Here is an 18,621-nt window from a genome sequence, read left to right on the forward strand (position 1 = left end):
GCTTATCGTCAGAACTCTTTAGAAATAAACGTTAAAACACGTTCAGAACTATACGAGAATTATAATAGAACTCACTGTTACCCATGTGTATTGTTTATTTAAGAAAGTGTTTTTATTTTTATCCAATTTCCTTCTGTTGTTGCTCGTAATTTGGCCGCTTGAACATGCATAGGTAAAATAAATTTAATAAGAGTGCAAGAAACATTATAAACTACCATTTTTTCTCAATATAGTTAATAATATAATTATTGGTATGCATTTAAATATTATATTTAAAATTTATTATGCAAAGTAAAGGTTTTGAATGTAAGACTTTTTTAGATAGAAAAGCATAGAACGGTGATTTCTATACATTACATTTACGAATTTTAGTTTTTATGTTTACAAATATTTATTTAATTAATTATATTTGCAATCTTTATATATTTATAAATTTTAAATATATATACATATATATATATTTATTTATTTAATTATAAATATAAAAATTAAAATTTGTATACAAGCAAATGTAACGTATATAGCGGGTATAGCGTATCGTCGATTTGTCAACTCGAGACTCGGCACTCGGCGAGACACGAGACGCGATACCCGAAATGCGTGGCATCGTGGTATAGCCGGCAAGCCGGCCCGTGCAAAGCGGCAACGTCACAGCTCAAGAGAGATAGCAGATCGTATGTCTGCCCTTCTCTCCCCGCTCGAAGCTTGCCGAGGGCCTAGCGTACACGGACAGAGGAAAGGCTTGCGCGACCAGCATATATCCCCTCCTTCTGAGTAGTTCGGACACGAACCATAGCATGGATACGAACCCATGTATCGTTACCCGAGTCCTCTCTGATCGTTACCGAGCGTAACGCCGTAGTTGACGTCCACTTTCTCAGAAGGCAGATTAGGACAGACGTCCCCCGAAGCCGGATGGCCGCTCTCAGGTTTCTCTCTGGTTGCCACATTCGCATCTGGCGTCATCTATGTACCCCTTTCTTGCTAGTGACTCGTTGACGTTGTAGTGATTACTCCTCAGTCGGTTAATCAACGTTATAAAGTATTTTTCTTCATTCTTTCCATGGAACCATGGCTTCTTCTTTTTTCTGTTGTAGAAGTTTTTAAAATAATAGATTCCTTTAAATCTGGCATCTTTAACTAAGAAATCTTGTGTTTTATTCCAAATTTCCTTTCTGAATTTCTGTCGGAAATCTAGAAATGATACTTCTATATGGTCATCTGCTTCCTCTTCTGCCGCCTCCTTTGCCAATTTGTCCGCCATCTCATTGCCACTTATCCCTACGTGTGATGGAATCCACACGTAGACTATCTTCTTCTTTTTTTCTTTGCAGAGTCTAAAGTGTCTTTCTCTTATTTCATTGATATACCTGTTTTTGTATACACTTAAATGGTTATTACGTATTGCTTGTAATACTGCTCTGGCATCTGTTAAAACTGCTATATCCCTTGGTCTGCTGTCCGCTTTATTCTCCATAATTTCTAAAACTGCTTTTATTGCTATGGCTTCTGCGGTGAAAGTAGAACAATTCTTCGATATGCTAATATTATATGCCACTTCTTGTTCTTCTATTACCACACTAGCGCCTAATAATTTGCCCCTTCTTTTCTTGAATCCATCTGTATAGATTACCGTAAATCCTTCGTCCATACCATGAGTTGTTTTAATTTTCTCCAATAATTGAGCATCCGTCACTCCTTTTTTCTTCCGATAATATTCTATACTTAAATCTATATTTATTTGTTGCGTAACCATATCATATTCCATATCAAATATTTCAAATTTTCTTCTTGCCCCATTTTCTTTCTACACCATTTTATTCTTCTCTATGCTTCTCCTATTATACTTCTTTGGTGTAATGGTTGTCTATATCTAGCATAGTCTTTGTTTTGAACTAACTCTTCTATCTTTGTACATAAATCCTCCTCTCCGTAAATACTAATCTTACTTAAAAAATTCCTAGCTAATAATTCTGCTCTATCCCTGAGTAAGGTTACTTTTGCTTCCGCTATTATCACATTATTTGGAGTACTATTTCTATACCCTAGCGCTGTTCAAATTCCTAAATTTTGAGTTCTTTCCATTTTTAATTTCTGATTTTCTTTTTTCGGGAAATATACAAAATTCCCATAATCTGTAATTGATCTAATCAAACTTTTATATAACACTAATGCTGTGTTAACTTCCATACCTTTCGATTTCTTATTCAAGTATACCATTAACGAATTTGCTTTACTAACTTTACCTTTTACTTCTTGTACCTGTTTTATAAATTCTAACTTAGTATCTAACCATATTCCTAAAAACTTTGTTTCTGATTGTGCATATATTCTCGTATTTTTTAATTTTATATAAGTATTATCACATCCACCGTGTCTCGAAAATTGTACTAATACTGTTTTCTTTGGTTCTAATTGAAGTCCTAACTCTGTAAGTTGTTCGCTAATACTATTCACAGCCTTTTCCAATATTCGTTTATTATTATCCCTATTATGACCTTTGTCATATGCTGCTATATCATCTGCAAATTGCACTGATTCGTATTCTATCTGTTCTTTGTTAGTTACATTATATGTGTAAAGCGCATACAATAATGGACTAAGTACAGCTCCCTGAGGTAATCCTTTATATACTCTTCTATATTCTGATTCCTGACCATTAATAATAAATTCCGTGTCTCTATAATATAGCCATTTACCTATATACTTTCTAATATTTACCGGACATTTAAGTTTCTTTAAAATTGTCATTAATATACTATATATTACATTATCGTATGCTGAGGAAACATCTAAGAAGGCTGCCAAAACATATTGATTTGTATAAATACCGTTCCTTATATCTGTTGTTAACCTGACCAAATTTTCTGCGCATGACCTGCCTCTCCTAAATCCATTCTGGTCTCTCGCTAGCTTGTTAATTCGTTCCGCCCACCAGACCATTCGCTCGTTCACCATCCTTTCCATAACTTTTCCTACACAGGATGACAGTGCAATTGGCCTGACTTTTTCTTTTCCAGCTTTGTCAATGAACATCGTCTGATATTTCCTCCAGTCTTCCGGGAACCAGTCCGTTGTCCATACTTCATTACATATTTCTAGCATCACCTCCTCCATCTCTTCAGTTAAATCCTTCAGCATACTATATTCTATTCCGTCTCTTCCTGGTGCCAAATTGTTCTTAATCATTTGTAGTGCTCTTTTTAATTATTCTTTTGTAAACTTATCTTCTAAGCTGTCTTTCGTATTGTATACTCCTTCCTGGTCCAACATTTCTACTTGAACACTTGGTGGTGCTAGTTTATCAATTTCTTTTCTAATTTCTTTTTCTCTATTTTTGTTCGTCCAACTGTTCCAATTTATCTTCTTTTTAACATTTTTAAAAATTCTTATTTTCTATACATATGTCTGACTCGTAAATCTGTTAATTGATGCACAGAATTTATCAAAACTTTCTCTTTTTTTTGTATTAATAATCTTCTTTGCCTCCGCTTTTCTCTTGTTGTATTCTACTGAATGAAAATCCTTCTTTTTTTTTTAATTATTTAACGCTCTTTGTCTTCTTGTTATTGCTTCATCACAATCCATATCCCACCATATAACTTTTCTTCCTCTAAATTTTTCTCCCGTCATTCTTTTATTCTGTTCCTCTTTTTTATTCTGATCTCTTGTTTTTCTTCCATCTTCCGTGATGTTTTCGATCGTTGTTTTAATTACCTTGATAAAAGCTGAATATTTTTCTTCCTTGTTGATCTTATTTCCCAATAAAGTCTCTTTATATTCTTCTATGTTGTCCTTAATTATTTGTTCCATTTTATATTTGTACTCTATCCATCTTGTTTTTTTAGTAGAAAATCTATTCGTTTTCTTCATGTAGCTTTCTATTTCTGTTGTTAACCGTATTTCTACTGGATGATGGTCTGAATCCCAAGTGTCATTAATTTGTTCATATTCAATATCATCACATATTCTTGAGGTGGCAAAAAATAAATCTAAATTATTTGAATGTTGTCCTATTGCTCCCACTCTTGTTAATGTATTTAGATTGACACATATATATTCATTATCATACATGTTTTCATATAAGTATTCTCCTTGTTTGTCTATATCATAGCAATTCCATAATGTATAGTGTGCATTAAAATCTCCTGCAATAATATTCTCTAAGTTTTTAGTTTTAAATTTGAATATGTATTTCCATATTTTATCTGTTATTTCTCCCGGTCTTCTCTATATATTGCAACAATATTGAATTTTTCTTTTGTATTGATAAGTCTTACACCTATAATATCAAAAATATCATTTATTTTTTGCCAACCATTTATGATTTCAAATTCTATATTTTCTTTAATACTAATTGCAACTCCTCCACTATTACCTCTACTTAATTTACAGTACGATTTAAATCCTGGTATATAAATGTTATTTTTATTACACTTTGTTTCTGTAAATATAATTATATCATATTCTTGTGCTCTTTTTATTATCTCATTTTTCTTACCATGAAATCCTCTGCAATTCCAATTAACTATTTTTAGATTGAATTTACCAAAATCTTGTTAGCGCTGTAAAGAGTCCGATCGAACTCTTACACGCGCTATCTGTTGCTCTTGATCTCTTCTGAAATCTCTTTTCATATCGCTAACTATCATTCTTTGTTTTCTAATTTTTTCCTCTAGTTCTAATTCTTTTTTCTTTTGTAATATGTCTTGTTTGATCTTATATTTATCTCCCTGATTTCTTATTTCCTTTTTTTCTGATCCTTGGATCATTTCCTGTATAATTCTTCTAAATTCCCAGTCTTGATTAGTATAATATATTAATTTCGCTGCTAGACTTGTAATGATATCTCGATCTCTGTTCAGGCCTACTGGAATATTTACTTCTTCTTCCCTCTGGCCTTGTCTTTCTTCCTCTGGAGTATTATTGTCCGATTCTTCCTCTGATGTTTCTTTATCCCATCCTTCTGGTTGTTTTTCCACTTGTTTTAGGGCTATTCCTCTTTTATCCTTTGTAATTTCTTCTCTTCTGTTGTCGAATTGTTTATAGTAATTTTCTTGTTTATTCTTCTGTGTCGCTAACTTGTCTTTATATGTATTAGTTTTCTTCCTGTATCTATCCTCCCTATCTTCTTCATATGTTATTAGTTTTCTAGATGTCTGTGATTCTTCTCATCTTCCTTCCATCTCTTTTCTTGGTTGAGAAAGTTTTGGCCATTGAGCCGGTGTTTCATATCTATCATATGTTTGTTCTTGTGCTTTGTCTTGTTCTTTCCCAGCCAGTATTCTTTCTGCTTCCCTACGAGATACATTATTAAGTCCCATTGCAAGATTTATATTTTTTTTTTTCTCGTATTCTCTGCACATTCTCCATGTAGATCTGTGGTTGCCTCCGCAATTTCTGCATTTTGTATCTCTCGTGCAGTTTCCATGTGCCAGATCTCCACATATTATGCATCTCTCTTCACTCTTGCACAGAGCTTTTATGTGGCCGAATCTAAAACACTTAAAACATTGTTTGACCGATGCTATGAACGGTCTAACTTTTATTGCTGTTCTACGTCCAAATAGATCAAGACTTTTCCGGACTTTATCACCCATAAATGTGATTATTAGATTTCCTGTATCCTCTTTCGTCAGAATCTTCTTTTCTTTATCCCACTTTTTCCTATACATCCTTCCGATTTTTAGAACATCATCGTGGTCATCCATTGAATCCCATAAATCTGAAATGCTATCTCCCCAGTCGGTGATCACCCCGACAAATTTCGATCCCCTTTGGTCGATTTCTGCCGATAATCCTGTCTCCTCTGTAAGGTTATTGATTCCTTCTAAACAAATATTTGCATTATTACAATTGTTAAATTTACATATAGCCGTTGTATGTGATAACATAATAATATCTTTTGGGAATATTTTTTCCTTGTTGCTATTTTCCAAATTTTAAATCGATTCTTACCTTTTTTTGTCTGTACTCTATCTTTATTCAGTTTAAGTACTAATCTATATGTAATATTGGTCCCTTCTTTGAATTTAACCTGCTTCTGGTTTGCCAGTTCAGACGCGTCCAATTCACTGATTCTTTCTAGTACGCCTGCACGATTCATATATTCCTCTCGTGCCGTCCTCTCCATGGCTTTGCTATTTTCCTCCATACCCGTATTTTGTTTAATTTTCACACCCGAATTCGATTCAACACGTTACACGTGGTATTCGCGTGTTGCATCACCTCCATATCTATCTCCATCTCATTCGCTGATGCATACCTGCAATCTTCCGTGGTAGTGTTTCCTGATTCGTGCGTTGAATCTTCCGTGCTGACGTCATCGTTACCTGATTGGCTGTTCCTTTCTTCCCTGTTGTCCATCTTCATAGTAGACATTTCTTATAGAATTTTGGCGCGCTTATCCTTCGCCATCTTTTTTTGTCCTACCGTCTGCCATTCTCCATCCTTCTGTGAGAATCCCTGTGTATCCTCTTCTCTATTTTCGTTTGAACCGTCTTCTGCGGCTCTTTTCCTCTCGCTAACTAACTCGTTCGCTACGACATCCATTGCTGATTTCTTTGTATCACTTATCGAAAGTCGTTCCCTCGCTTTTCGTATATCGTCAATTCTCCCGAATTTGTGCTTGACTTTATTCCCCCCTTCACGGGGGGAAATTTTCTTTTCCCCCTTTGACTTGGCTATCCTAAGAGTCGTATAAGCCCCTCGAAAACCCCTAATCTACTATCCGTATCCGCTAAAAAACCCCCCGAAATTAATTAAACTTTCGCGGTCTCTAGCTAGGTTAAAACGCATGTGTTCGCTACGGCGCGGCGGCCATCACGCAACTCCGCCTTCGGCCGTAAATTAAGTATAGGTTAAGAAGATAGTTGAAAAGATGACAGGTTTAACTCAGAACACATGTAAATCTTAGATTGGGACAAATTTTAGACTAGGAAATATAGGATCAAGAATAAGAAGAGGAAAAAGAGGTAAAGGATAGAAAACAGAGGAGAGGACAAGAGGTAGGTGAAAGAAGCGCTGTTATAGAAGAGGCTATACGAAACAAGGGAGGATTAAATGTGAAGAGGATTATCGAAGAAGGAAGAAGAAAAAGCAATCGAAAATCTCTAGAGTTCCGGGTCAATGGAGATGGAAAGAAGAAAGGTGAAATAAAGGACACAAGGATGGGCGAGCCTAGAGGTGTTCTAGGAAATGGAAAGTAAAAGAAGATAAGCATAGCTGAGGAAAGATTAAGCCAACGATGAAGAAGAGATGAGATGAAAAGAAGAAAGGTATAGAAAAGCTATTGGCGTATTCCTGGAACAAGGATTGGCGAAACTTGTCTGCGTTGTAAGAAAGAAAAGTAAAAGAAGGTGGAAATAGGAAAAAGAGGTAAGAGGACACGCAAGGCTTGGTGAGATAAGGAAAGGAAGAAGAAGAAGGAAATGCGGAAGGAGAAAAAATAGGAGGATATGAATGTTACAGTTTAAAAAAACGCAGCAGTTTTCTGGAAATATTAGAATCTTTAGATGGCACGGAGGCGAATCCAGGTATATTAATTATGCAACGGTAGATAGGAGGCATGGGAAGATAACTAGAGAACGAACGTGCGAGGAGGAAATATATGTTGCTTCGGTGGAAACCAGAGAAGAAGAACTGGGAGGCAATTTACTAGGAGCGAATGAGAGGATTTCTCAGTGTCGAGGATTTTGGCAAATAAGGAAGAGGAATGGAGCACAGAAGTTATTCGAGTTAAATGAATTTAAAAGATCAGGAAGATTAGGAAGATAATATATTGGAAGAAAAAAAGAGGAGGTAAGGGCATATAGGGAGGTGTGATGAGTTTGGAAGGGCTGGGGACATAGGATAGCATTAGTTAGGTAGCAAGAGTTTTGTTATTAGTCAATTTTATTATATGTATTGTAAGATGAGAGAGTTGCGTTAATATTTGAAGGTAAAGGTAAAGAATTATTAATATATTAAGATGTGGTTAAAAAACAGGAAATAGTTGTAATATTAAGGTAAAGGTAGGGATAAAGAAAAAGAGAGAATTAGGTTTTTGATTATAAAGTATATAGAGAATATGCATTGATTTAGAATTCAAGTTTTATAAGTTTTAGGATGTAAGGAAGGTTATTTTAGAAACAAAGCGAGATATGAGTCTAAAGAAGATTTGGAAAAAATTTAGAAATAAAAAAAATAAAAGAAATATAGAGAATATTAGTTGTTGCGCGTAGCGGTAAGAAGGTATGTGTGTGTGTATAGGTGAATAATGTCCGTTTCTTGGCTTGATACTGCCGAAGTGGACTAAGTCAAGTATTTCTGAGTTTAGGTTGTGAGTTTGACGTGCAAATAATAGGTTTAGGCGTGTTGGGTTTAAGGAATGGTTTTTCTAGAGGAAATTAAAAAGTACGGAATAAGGAATTAACAGTGTCACGCGTTAAGTTAAAAAAGTTGGTATGAGTGTGTTTAAGGTATATTGTAAACCAAGTCCATTTCATGGCTTTGTATAGCTGAAATAAAATAAATCTATATCTATATCTATATCTATATCTATATCTATATGTATTCTAAAAAGATACTGATCCAAAGTATGCTTGAATATCAAAATTAATATTTCAAGTAGCTTTTGTATACTCAGCTTAAAAATGAAAATATAAAATATAAACAAATTTCACATTTTTGTATAAGATTCCAAATTTCATGTACGGTTTTATAACTTGATCCTCCTAAACAATAATTTAATTTGCTAAAGAGAAATTGGTGTTAATTAATTAAGGTTTACCTTTTACCTGACTTAATATGTACAACAAAATTACACACGTTGTATAATTATTAATATAAATTCTACATATTTTTCACAGCTAAATTATGGAAATATAATCTGCAAGCTGATGATAATGTATCTCACGTATACTATAATCACACTATTAACATACTTCCAAGAAAAGAATATTTGTAAAAATTTTTAATACATTTAATTCCACGATGCTATACTTATATACAATATCTATATACAAGAATACAGGACCATATGTACAACAGTCATATGTACTTTCATGTATTTTAATGCATTTTCTTTTATAACACACTTTGCTCTTCATTATTGTTATATATCTTTCTGGTCAGTATCTATCAAGGATACATTCAAATAAACGTTCTTCTCCTGCACAACTCCACAAATCTTGTTGCTGCATGTGCTTTTATTTGGCAAATCTTGACTGGAGCAGACATCATCTACCTCTGACTCTACCAAGCTGTTGACTTTCGATATCTGACTAAGATCTGTATTCTGCATCTCAAAACTCGTGTCTACAGAACATTCTTGACTGCACTGCAAATCATCCAAGTTTGTCTCCTTCGATAATTTGCTTCCAGATCTTTCTGTCAAATCGCTATCGGCTAGTTTTGAATTAAATGGGGATTCATTCTCAGGCCTTTCACTTTTACTCGTATCTTTGGACTCATTTAATTTTTTGACTAGATCTTCCCAGGGATCTTCCAGAAAAGAATCTATGTCTACATACACCGATACATTCACTTGCCTATGTGCTCCTCTGTAACTCTAAAAAGATGTAAAACAAGATCAAGTAACTTGTACTGTTAATAATACCGATCTTAAAATGCTCTCACACAATGTAGAAGGATCTCCATTGTTCGACACAATCTCTCAGTCTGCCAAGCACTTACCTTTCTTTTTTGCCTGTGGAACTGCTTAGGGAAATGCTTGTAGGCAAGGTACTGGTTATTACAGTTCGATCTTGGCGTGGCGTGATAGTTACCCCTATAATTGTTATACCATCCACTACCTGGACTGCTGCATTCACCGGCAGGGCTATACTGACTAGCAGCATTATACTTTTCGTGCCGCGTCATCGGCGTGCTGACGTTCAGAGGGATGAAATTATCGTCGCAAGGCTGCGACTCTGCACCACTTACAGGGAAACGCTGGTAACTGTTACTCTCCGTGGTCTGATAACCTCTACTGTTCGCGTTCTCATGCGACTTCCAATTGTACGGCGTGTGCTTCGCGCCATACGGCCGGCCACTGTGCGTAGCATTGTTCAACGGCGATCTCTTCATTTTTCCCGAAAAACGAACACGTATCAATCTCACGACATGCACCTGCCATCTGCCATTCGCTTCACGGACCAAACATTGAATATACGAAGAGAAACAAGACACAAGACATAATAATCGTCGTGGCATCAAACCGGATATGACGTTTTTGATGGCGGTTTATTTTGACTGTTGAATAAATATTAGAGCTCGGAAAAAGAACCAGATAACCGGGTATCCAGATACCCGTCCGCTTGCCCGTTAAGGCCTTCACACATAAAATCGCGTAAGGACGTAAAACGTAAGCGTAAGAAAATCGACCAATCCCAATCAAGTATTGTGCTGTCCGTAACCCCAGTAGGGGAAAATACTCGATTGAGATTGATCGATTTTCTTACGCTTACGTTTTACGTCCTTACGGAATTTTATGTGTGAAGGCCTTAAGGAGGTTCGATGGCTTCATCGGAGGGAGTAGTGGGACGCGGGGATTCTGGAAACAGCGCACTAGCGTTTGAAGTAGTGGGAATGAAGGGGATTGCTCTGATTGGTCGCCGCGTGTATAATGCGTGCTGCTGTTCACGTCGTTCACGACCATGACAGTTTAGCAGACGAAAAATCAAGCAATTTATGCTTTAATAATTAATTTTTCTACGAAATGTGCGGTAACCTTCCCCTTTCTTTCGCTCATTTATTTGTAAATTATTAAGTTACATGTGCAAATTTTTTTTTCTTTATCATTTGCATTTTTTCTTGCACTTATTTCATTCCGAAGGTATATGCAATATGTTATTTCCCATAAAAACCTATGTTAAAAATGCAGCCAGTTTCATAAAATTTTAATATGTTGTTCTGGAATGCAAAATATAATTATGTGAATTTTTGGGGAATTTTTCACCGTCCCGTTTTGAAAAAAATCTAATCCAAAAATTGTACTTTTTAAATTTTTGGAGTAGATTTTTTTCAAAACGGGACGGTGAAAAATTCCTAATAAATTCACATAATTCTATTTTGCATTCCAGAACAACATATTAAAATTTTATGAAACTCTCTGCATTTTGTTGTAGTCATCGAACCTCCTTAAGGAAATCTTGCAGTGACAAGCGAACTTCCTCGATGTCGATAATGGCCTAGTTTACACCGATCTCTTGATACGCGTATCAAATAGTATATTTGAACTGATCAGCCAATAATCAGACTTATTTACTAGTTATTTACTATTTAATACGCGTATCAAGTGATCGATGTAAACTAGGTGTCAACCTTTCTAAATTTGTTTTCCTTATATCTGTCTTTGAATGAAAAGTAGCAGCAGATCGTACTGATTGGCTACAAAATAGAGAAGTTCTAGGAACTCGAGAACTTCTCTATTTTATAGCCAATCAGTACAATCTGCTGCTACTTTTCACTGCCCATGAAATTTCACCTTTAAGGTGGAAGCACATAAAATTGCAAGAGCCATGAGCAAAATGCAGAACTCATATGCGCATGCGCTATGGTATCTGCATTCTGCCCATGGCTTCTGAATTTTCAATCTACATAAAAATACATAAGCATAGTTTATGTAGATTGAAAATTCAGAAGCCACAGCCATGGGCAGAATACAGGCAGATACCATAGCGCATGCGCATATGGCTTCTGCGTTTTGCTCATGGCTCCTGCAATTTTATGTGCTTCCACCTTTACGCGTTGTGCAGAAGTGTGTGCTCCCTGCTTTAAGCAGGGAGCACACACTTCTGCATAACGCATAATGCCCGTATCACACTAGCGATTGGCGATTGCATCTACGTTTGCATTTACGTCTCTAGACCAATCAAAAAATAGCTGCTGGCGATTGCGATTCGCGATTTCCGTTCTGATTGGTCAAAAGACGTAGACGCAAACGTAAATGCAATCGCCAATTGCTAGTGTGATACGAGCATAATGCGTAAGCATAAGAAAATTGATTGGTCCATACACATGTGCATAAGAAAATAGACCAATCAATTTTCTTATCCTTACGCATTATGCGTTGTGCAGAAGTGTGTGCTCCCCGCTTTAAGGTCTATCCAGACAAACTTGCATAGGTGCATAAAGAAACGGATTGGTCTATTTCCTTATGCACATGCATATGGATCAATCAATTCTCTTATGCTTATGTTTATGCGCTATGCAAGTTTGTCTGGATTGATCTTTAAGCGGGGAGCACACACTTCTGCACAACGCATAATGCGTAGCATAAGAAAATTGATTGGTCTATTTCCTTAAGCGGGGAGCACACACTTTTGCCCAACGCATAATGCGTAAGCATAAGAAAATTGATTGGTCTATTTTCTTATGCACATGTGTATGGACCAATCAATTTTCTTATGCTTACGCATTATGCGTTGTGCAGAAGTGTGTGTCTGGGCCCTTAAGGCTATCGTACAACACAAAATGCATAGCTTAGCATAAGCGTAGCATAAGATCGCTAAACCAATGAGCATCTAGCAAAAAGTCGCCATATTAATTTACATACGATGCTCATTGGTCCAGCGGTCTTATGCTATGCATATGCAGCCTATGCAATTTTGTGTGCGATGGCCTTTATGCTACGTTTATGCTTATGCTATGCATTTGTAGTCATCGCACGATTGGCAACACTGTTCCGCATAACGAACGCGAGAGGTACACGCACTACACGCATACGATACGCAGCAATACGCAGAGCAGCGGCGTCGTGACTCGTGTATGTACGTACGTACGGGCAGTAGTTTTTAACGTAAACGGTGAATTACGGAGTACCGTAGTACGGATTTAGTGAGCTCGAGTGATCGCGCATTGAAGGGATATACGTACATTGGTTTAACCGTTGATTTCAGTTTCTTCGTTTCTACATTTTTCCCCGCTCTCCGCTCCCCGATTATCGATGGATACGTCTGTTGGTTACCACGCTACCACGGAGACGTCGGCGGCTGGAACGGTAATATCATTCTCTAAATTCTCTTATTCCCTTCTCTCTTTCTACGGGGCGACCGACGTGATCGCGTGGCGTTACCCGCGTACTCCCATATACCCTTCGGGACCGTGGAAGCCCATGGGATCAATAAGTTGAACGATCGGCGTCACGGGTGACGCGAGCGATCGGGATCGCTAACTTCTCGTGATAGGCGACGGTTGGCAGTACTTTCTTCAGAGTGGACTCGACTTCGACCGCCATTTCATCAACTTGCCTCTCCCTCTGTCTCACCGCGTTGCGATGCGCGGCCTTTTCATTTTCTTTCCTTCTATTCGTTCTTGATATCTCATTGAAACGTTACAGTCATGTGCAAATAGCGCGAAAGAAAGAAAAAATAGATTTGACTCGACCGAGATTCAAGGGATCGAACTGAGACGAGGAAAGAAAATAAGGCCAGCCACATTTTTTTTAGGCGGGATCCTCTGTATCCTGCACGCGTCGCGTTCAATGTTTAATGACGCACTGCCTTTTCGCTGAACATGAAACTAATGTATGTATGTACGTATGTACATTTGGAAGTCGGAAAGAGAAAGGATGAAAAGTATCTTTGCAAAGGTTAACTGACAGGAACAAGCCTGTAAATTTAGGCGCTTATTGAAATGTCGGAGATGCATGTGTTCCGATTTTGGGCAAATTCACGTCTCGAGGATCTAGGTCGATCACTAGTCTTCTGTAAATAAAAAGTGGTTTCCATCTCTGGATTCCGAAAGCGCATATACCCGCATTTGCTACAGCAAACGTTACGTATGCTATAGATAAATGCGCGCATATACGCTCTATGGAACCCAGGGCATACATGGCATTTTGATGAGATCTTCAGGATTGAATTGTTGGAAAGATGAATTCCTTCACATTCCTTGCAATTTGCTTCCTTTCTTGCATTCTTTTATTGTAAATTGGTTTTTTGTAGTTGCACTTAAGTCATATCCCGCGTTTAAGATATAACTAGATGTTAGAAAAAAAGAGGGAAAACGAATAGTACGTTAATTTGTGCGTCTGAAGTGTTCTCTTCTTTCTCTCTCTAAAACCGGGTCCACATAATCCACATTATCGAACCGAACTGCGAGCCGGCCCCCGAACCGAATCTCGAACAGAACTTACAAACGAACCTCAAATTGAACTCCATCGCAAACCGCGAATACGAGTTAAAATTTTTTGAAGTCAAATCTCGTATCGAAATTTATAATAAAATTTATATAAATTCTTAATACATGTATGCAAAATGCATATTTATATTTACAATCGTACTTTTTAACATTGCAATATATATATTATAAATTTATTGCGTATTTATCACAGGTTTAGAGTATGTTTATGCAATATTAATTCTAAATTTTGTTTTATGGTTTGAAAAGGAATTAAAGCCTGATCTACAATGTGCTCTTTGCTTCCCGTTTTTTGCTCTTAACCTGTTTGCGACTATCCCGTATTTCGCAATTGCGTCGCGTAACGCGATGTTTTTTGTTCTCTGTCGCCCAAGATAAAAATTGACGAACTTCAGAAGAGACAAGAAACATCACGTTACGCGACGGAATTGCGAAATACGAGATAGTCGCAAAGAGGTTAAGAGCAAAAAACAGAAAGCAAAGAGCACATTGTAGATCAGCCTTAAGTTTTGAATACAGGAAAATAATAAAAGCACATATACACATTTCACTCATCTTTTCCTGTTTCCATACTTTTTTATTTTTGCTTTTTCTCTTTGTAGAGATGCCAATAATGTCGTCACCTTTTTTTTGCACATGTCACTCACATTCGAGTTCTTTACTTATTTCTTCTTATAAAAAAAGTATGAGAACAGGAAAAGACGACTAAATATGTGTACCTATACATATGCGTGCTTTTATTATTTTCTTGTATTTAAGGGGATGCTAAAGCTAAGGCCGAACTTCCTCGACGTCGGTAATGTCAACTCTGTCAACTAAAGCAAAGGCCGAACTGATATTGGAGACCTCGCGTGGTGACAACGCGAAACTCCGGTTTCAGTGTTACCAACTTATTTCAGATTCTATGAAGTGGTGTATGTCCGTACACGTACACACACCACTGAATTGCTCACACGGACGCACGGTAGAGAGACATATGCTATAGACGCGGCAACGCCGCGCGGCGTTGCCGCGTCTTGGATTCTTTAGCAATACGGCCTGAACCTGAAAAATGCTTTCTGGCCGTCTGTAGCAGAAGGCAGTAACGTATCAAGGCTGATAAGCACCCGCTTTTTATAAATTATATATATTCTTATGCACACATGTGCGTATATATATATAATATGTATCTAATCATTATGTGTATGTTTATAATTGTCTGATGACAAATAATAACAGTAGCATAATTGAGAATGTGAATTAGTATACATAGTATATTGACGCGGGTACTTATTAGACTTGACAATTTACTGCATCTCTTGCACCTCTAATAATTTTTTTCTTGTAATGTAAATGAATGATGTAAAACTCTTTCAAAGGATCTATCCATTCTTGATGGGGTAAAATAATAACTTTTATAACAAATGCAATAGATATTAAATATATAGTATTGATTTAATAACTAATTTTATTCTGTCTTTATATAGAAAAATATACCTCAGTCTTAGCATCAGAGTAGAGGGTAACGGCAGCTGATGAACAGTATAAATAACAAAACTGAATAAAAATCTTAATTATTATAACATAATCCCAGTAAACCAGTTTGTAACTGTTATGTAACTTAGGGAACACATGGAAAGAACAACTCTTCATTAGTACCTATACTTTACTCCTGTAAAAAAATTTTGCGATCTATAAAGCCGTTTCAAAGAACGAACTTTGACAGATATATGTCGTACAGATGCCTCGTTAGACAAGGACAGATATCTCTCGTATTATTCCTTTCTCTCCTATGTATGTAATTTGCATGCACCCATTTATTCCTCTTTCTCTCTCTCTCTCTCTCTCTCTCCATCTCTGTCCCTCTCTCTCTTAGTACACTGGGTAGCGTACACTTAGTATGGTAAAATCAGGATTTTTTGGAAGTGTGGTGTTAGGATTCTAGGGTAAATTTGAAGAAAGAAAAACGGTAATGTTAGTTAGGACAAGAAACTCTATTTATTATATTTCGTTGATAAAATGTTGGGAAATATAAACGAAAATACATATATAAATGAAATATATTATGATATATTATTTTTTTTATTGTTACTGTCGAAAGTAAATAATATTACATAAAACCAGTAATGCAATTCAACATAGATATACATACACACGCACACGCATACGCAATCGCACATACATATGCATACGCACATACAAATTATTTTTATTATTTTTTCTGTGGGCTCCAGGCCCCGTCCACGATGACGATATCACGGACATGGGACGTCTCCAGGATCATGCTCCGATTACTTTGTACTAACAATAAGAATAATTTTGCATACTTTTTTTATTTTGTGCCTTTATATCATATGTATTTTTCAAGCATATAATAGCAACCTCGCAAAAGATGTCTTTTTTTATTTCAATTTCTGTTTCAAAAAGAATGTTTTTTTTCATATATATTTGCTTGTCATAGTGATTGAGATACGCGAGAACGCGCATAACGTGCAGTTTACGCCAAAGTGGCTGTTCGCGAGCGATATATGTTTCGTCGACGGATGATTAGCTAATTATGATTGTATATACAGAATACTGGATATTTGCGTAAAGTATCGTTGCCTCGCGAATACAGTCGAAGGACCGTCGAGAAGAGGAAGCTCGCGGTGCTTTCATTTCCCTTCCGAGTGCGCTTCAATCTTTTATCCGTTTTCGCCCTCGTCTTCGTTTCCATTGCCAGTATGCGACAGCCGTTACTGCACTCCATGAAGGGTATCATTGCATGATTTGTCGAATAATATATACATAAGCAAAAGAGATGTCTTTCCTTGTGCTTAGAAATCCAAAAAGATTATTTCGAGAATCATAAAGAAATTGTATTCTGTTACTGTCTAATCGTTTTTATACATTTATAAGTTTACAAGTATACATATAGGACTTGAAAAGAAAGGAAAAAGGTAATCGTCGCGTTTTTTTTTCACAGAGACGAGCAAACGTGAAACTGTGTTATTCACGTTGCCCGACTAAATCAAACTCGGATGCTACAAGTATCTAGTTTTTATCCAGCGGGACTTATAGGATGCCGCGAATGCTGATATCAAGAATAATTATGATTTATCTTACTTAGTGGAGTACGTACATCTTTTCGGAAACGAAGACGATGACGACGATGACGATCAAACGAACGCTTCCGTTCTTGTCCCAAAATTGTTTTCGTTTTCTCTTGTAGCGAACGTTTCGAGGAATTTGCTTACGACGGTTCGTTAGCATATGTCTCGCGGTAATTAACAATTATACGGAGCCGTCATATTTCCCACAACGCGTAGGGAAAAAATTAAATGGTTTCTAATATGTATTCAGAAAATGTTGATTCATCATATTATATTCTTTCGAACTTGCTTTCCTCCTTTTGAAAATTTACACCAAGAGAAACTTTTGTTACATATTACTTTATATTGATTTTTTTTAACATCTCTATTTCTTAAAAAGGAAACGAAAGCCGTAGAAGAAAATTATTAAACTTATCTTTATCGTGTTGGGAATTCACTCAATTTTATCGCTACGTGTCTCAACTTCTCTTGTTCAAAACAAAAAACTAATTTATAGCTTTTGATTTTACATATAATTGCTAAATTTCAGTTTTGTCACATGCGATTTGTGCGAGCTTATTTCGTGGAGCAAATATTTTGTTGCGTTTTCGAGAAAGTGTTTATCCGATCATTAGAGAAGCGACGCGATGCATTTATATTCGATCACGAGGGACTATGCGCAAATTTTTGCATTGTTTGCGGATTTTATAACTTTATTGACGAATATAAGATCTAAGATCTTTCGCATAATTGATTTACGATTAAACTCGCGCTTTATTGAGGCTCAGATGTACACCCGTCTGTATCACGTCAATATAAAAATCTGGCAGCGAAACGTGTATATGAATTCATTCGTTTAGCAAAGGATGCGCGTTGACCTTAGAAGCGCACGTTGGAATTTCATTCGGAGGGAAAAAAACTTTGTCGCGTTTTTTTAATATTTCTGATTCTCAAAATAAATTCTTCGTGTATATTTTTTCGTGCTCATAATATTATTTGATACGCGCCCTCATACGCGCCCCCATACGCGCCGCCGTCGGCGTCAAAATGGCCTTATATATAACTCATATAAACTCATTATATAAACTATAATAAATAGAGTTTCTTGTCCTAAATTACATTACCGTTTTTCTTTCTTCAAATATACCCTAGAATCCTAACACCACTCTTCCAGAAAATCCTGATTTTACCATACTAAGAGTAGCTACCCAGTGTATACTTGTAAGAGAAAGAGAGAGAGAGGGACAGGGATGAGAGAGGGGGAGAGAAAGAGAGAGAGGAATAAATGGGTGCATGCAAATTACATACATAGGAGAGAAAGGAATAATACGAAAGATATATGTCCTTGTCTAGAGGCATCTGTACGACATATCTCTCAAAGCTCGTTCTTTGAAACGGCTTCATAGATCGCAAAATCCTTTTACAGGAGTAAAGTTTAGGTACTAAT

At 36.4% G+C, this 18,621-nt stretch overlaps 3 protein-coding genes across 3 annotated transcripts; all 3 read right to left on the reverse strand.

The window, feature by feature from the left end:
- Positions 1-925: 925 nt before the first annotated feature.
- Positions 926-3,189, reverse strand: LOC112467004. The gene is made up of 4 exons (XM_025035459.1): positions 2,855-3,189; positions 2,398-2,680; positions 2,193-2,262; positions 926-1,731 (listed from the first exon to the last, which is right to left on the reverse strand). Exons 1-4 carry the CDS (start codon positions 3,187-3,189, stop codon positions 926-928), a joined length of 1,494 nt encoding a protein of 497 aa, XP_024891227.1.
- Positions 3,190-5,171: 1,982 nt separating this feature from the next.
- On the reverse strand, positions 5,172-8,519 carry LOC112467148. The gene is made up of 2 exons (XM_025035660.1): positions 5,959-8,519; positions 5,172-5,830 (listed from the first exon to the last, which is right to left on the reverse strand). Exons 1-2 carry the CDS (start codon positions 6,152-6,154, stop codon positions 5,172-5,174), a joined length of 855 nt encoding a protein of 284 aa, XP_024891428.1. The 5' UTR covers positions 6,155-8,519.
- Positions 8,520-8,938: 419 nt separating this feature from the next.
- Positions 8,939-10,180, reverse strand: LOC112467071. Its single transcript, XM_025035560.1, has 2 exons — positions 9,676-10,180; positions 8,939-9,550 (listed from the first exon to the last, which is right to left on the reverse strand). Exons 1-2 carry the CDS (start codon positions 10,066-10,068, stop codon positions 9,095-9,097), a joined length of 849 nt encoding a protein of 282 aa, XP_024891328.1. The 5' UTR covers positions 10,069-10,180; the 3' UTR covers positions 8,939-9,094.
- Positions 10,181-18,621: the final 8,441 nt, after the last annotated feature.

The sequence above is a fragment of the Temnothorax curvispinosus genome, unplaced genomic scaffold (genome assembly GCF_003070985.1).
Source record: "Temnothorax curvispinosus isolate PA1 unplaced genomic scaffold, ASM307098v1 QBEX01000222.1, whole genome shotgun sequence".
NCBI classification, from domain to species: Eukaryota; Metazoa; Arthropoda; class Insecta; order Hymenoptera; family Formicidae; genus Temnothorax; species Temnothorax curvispinosus.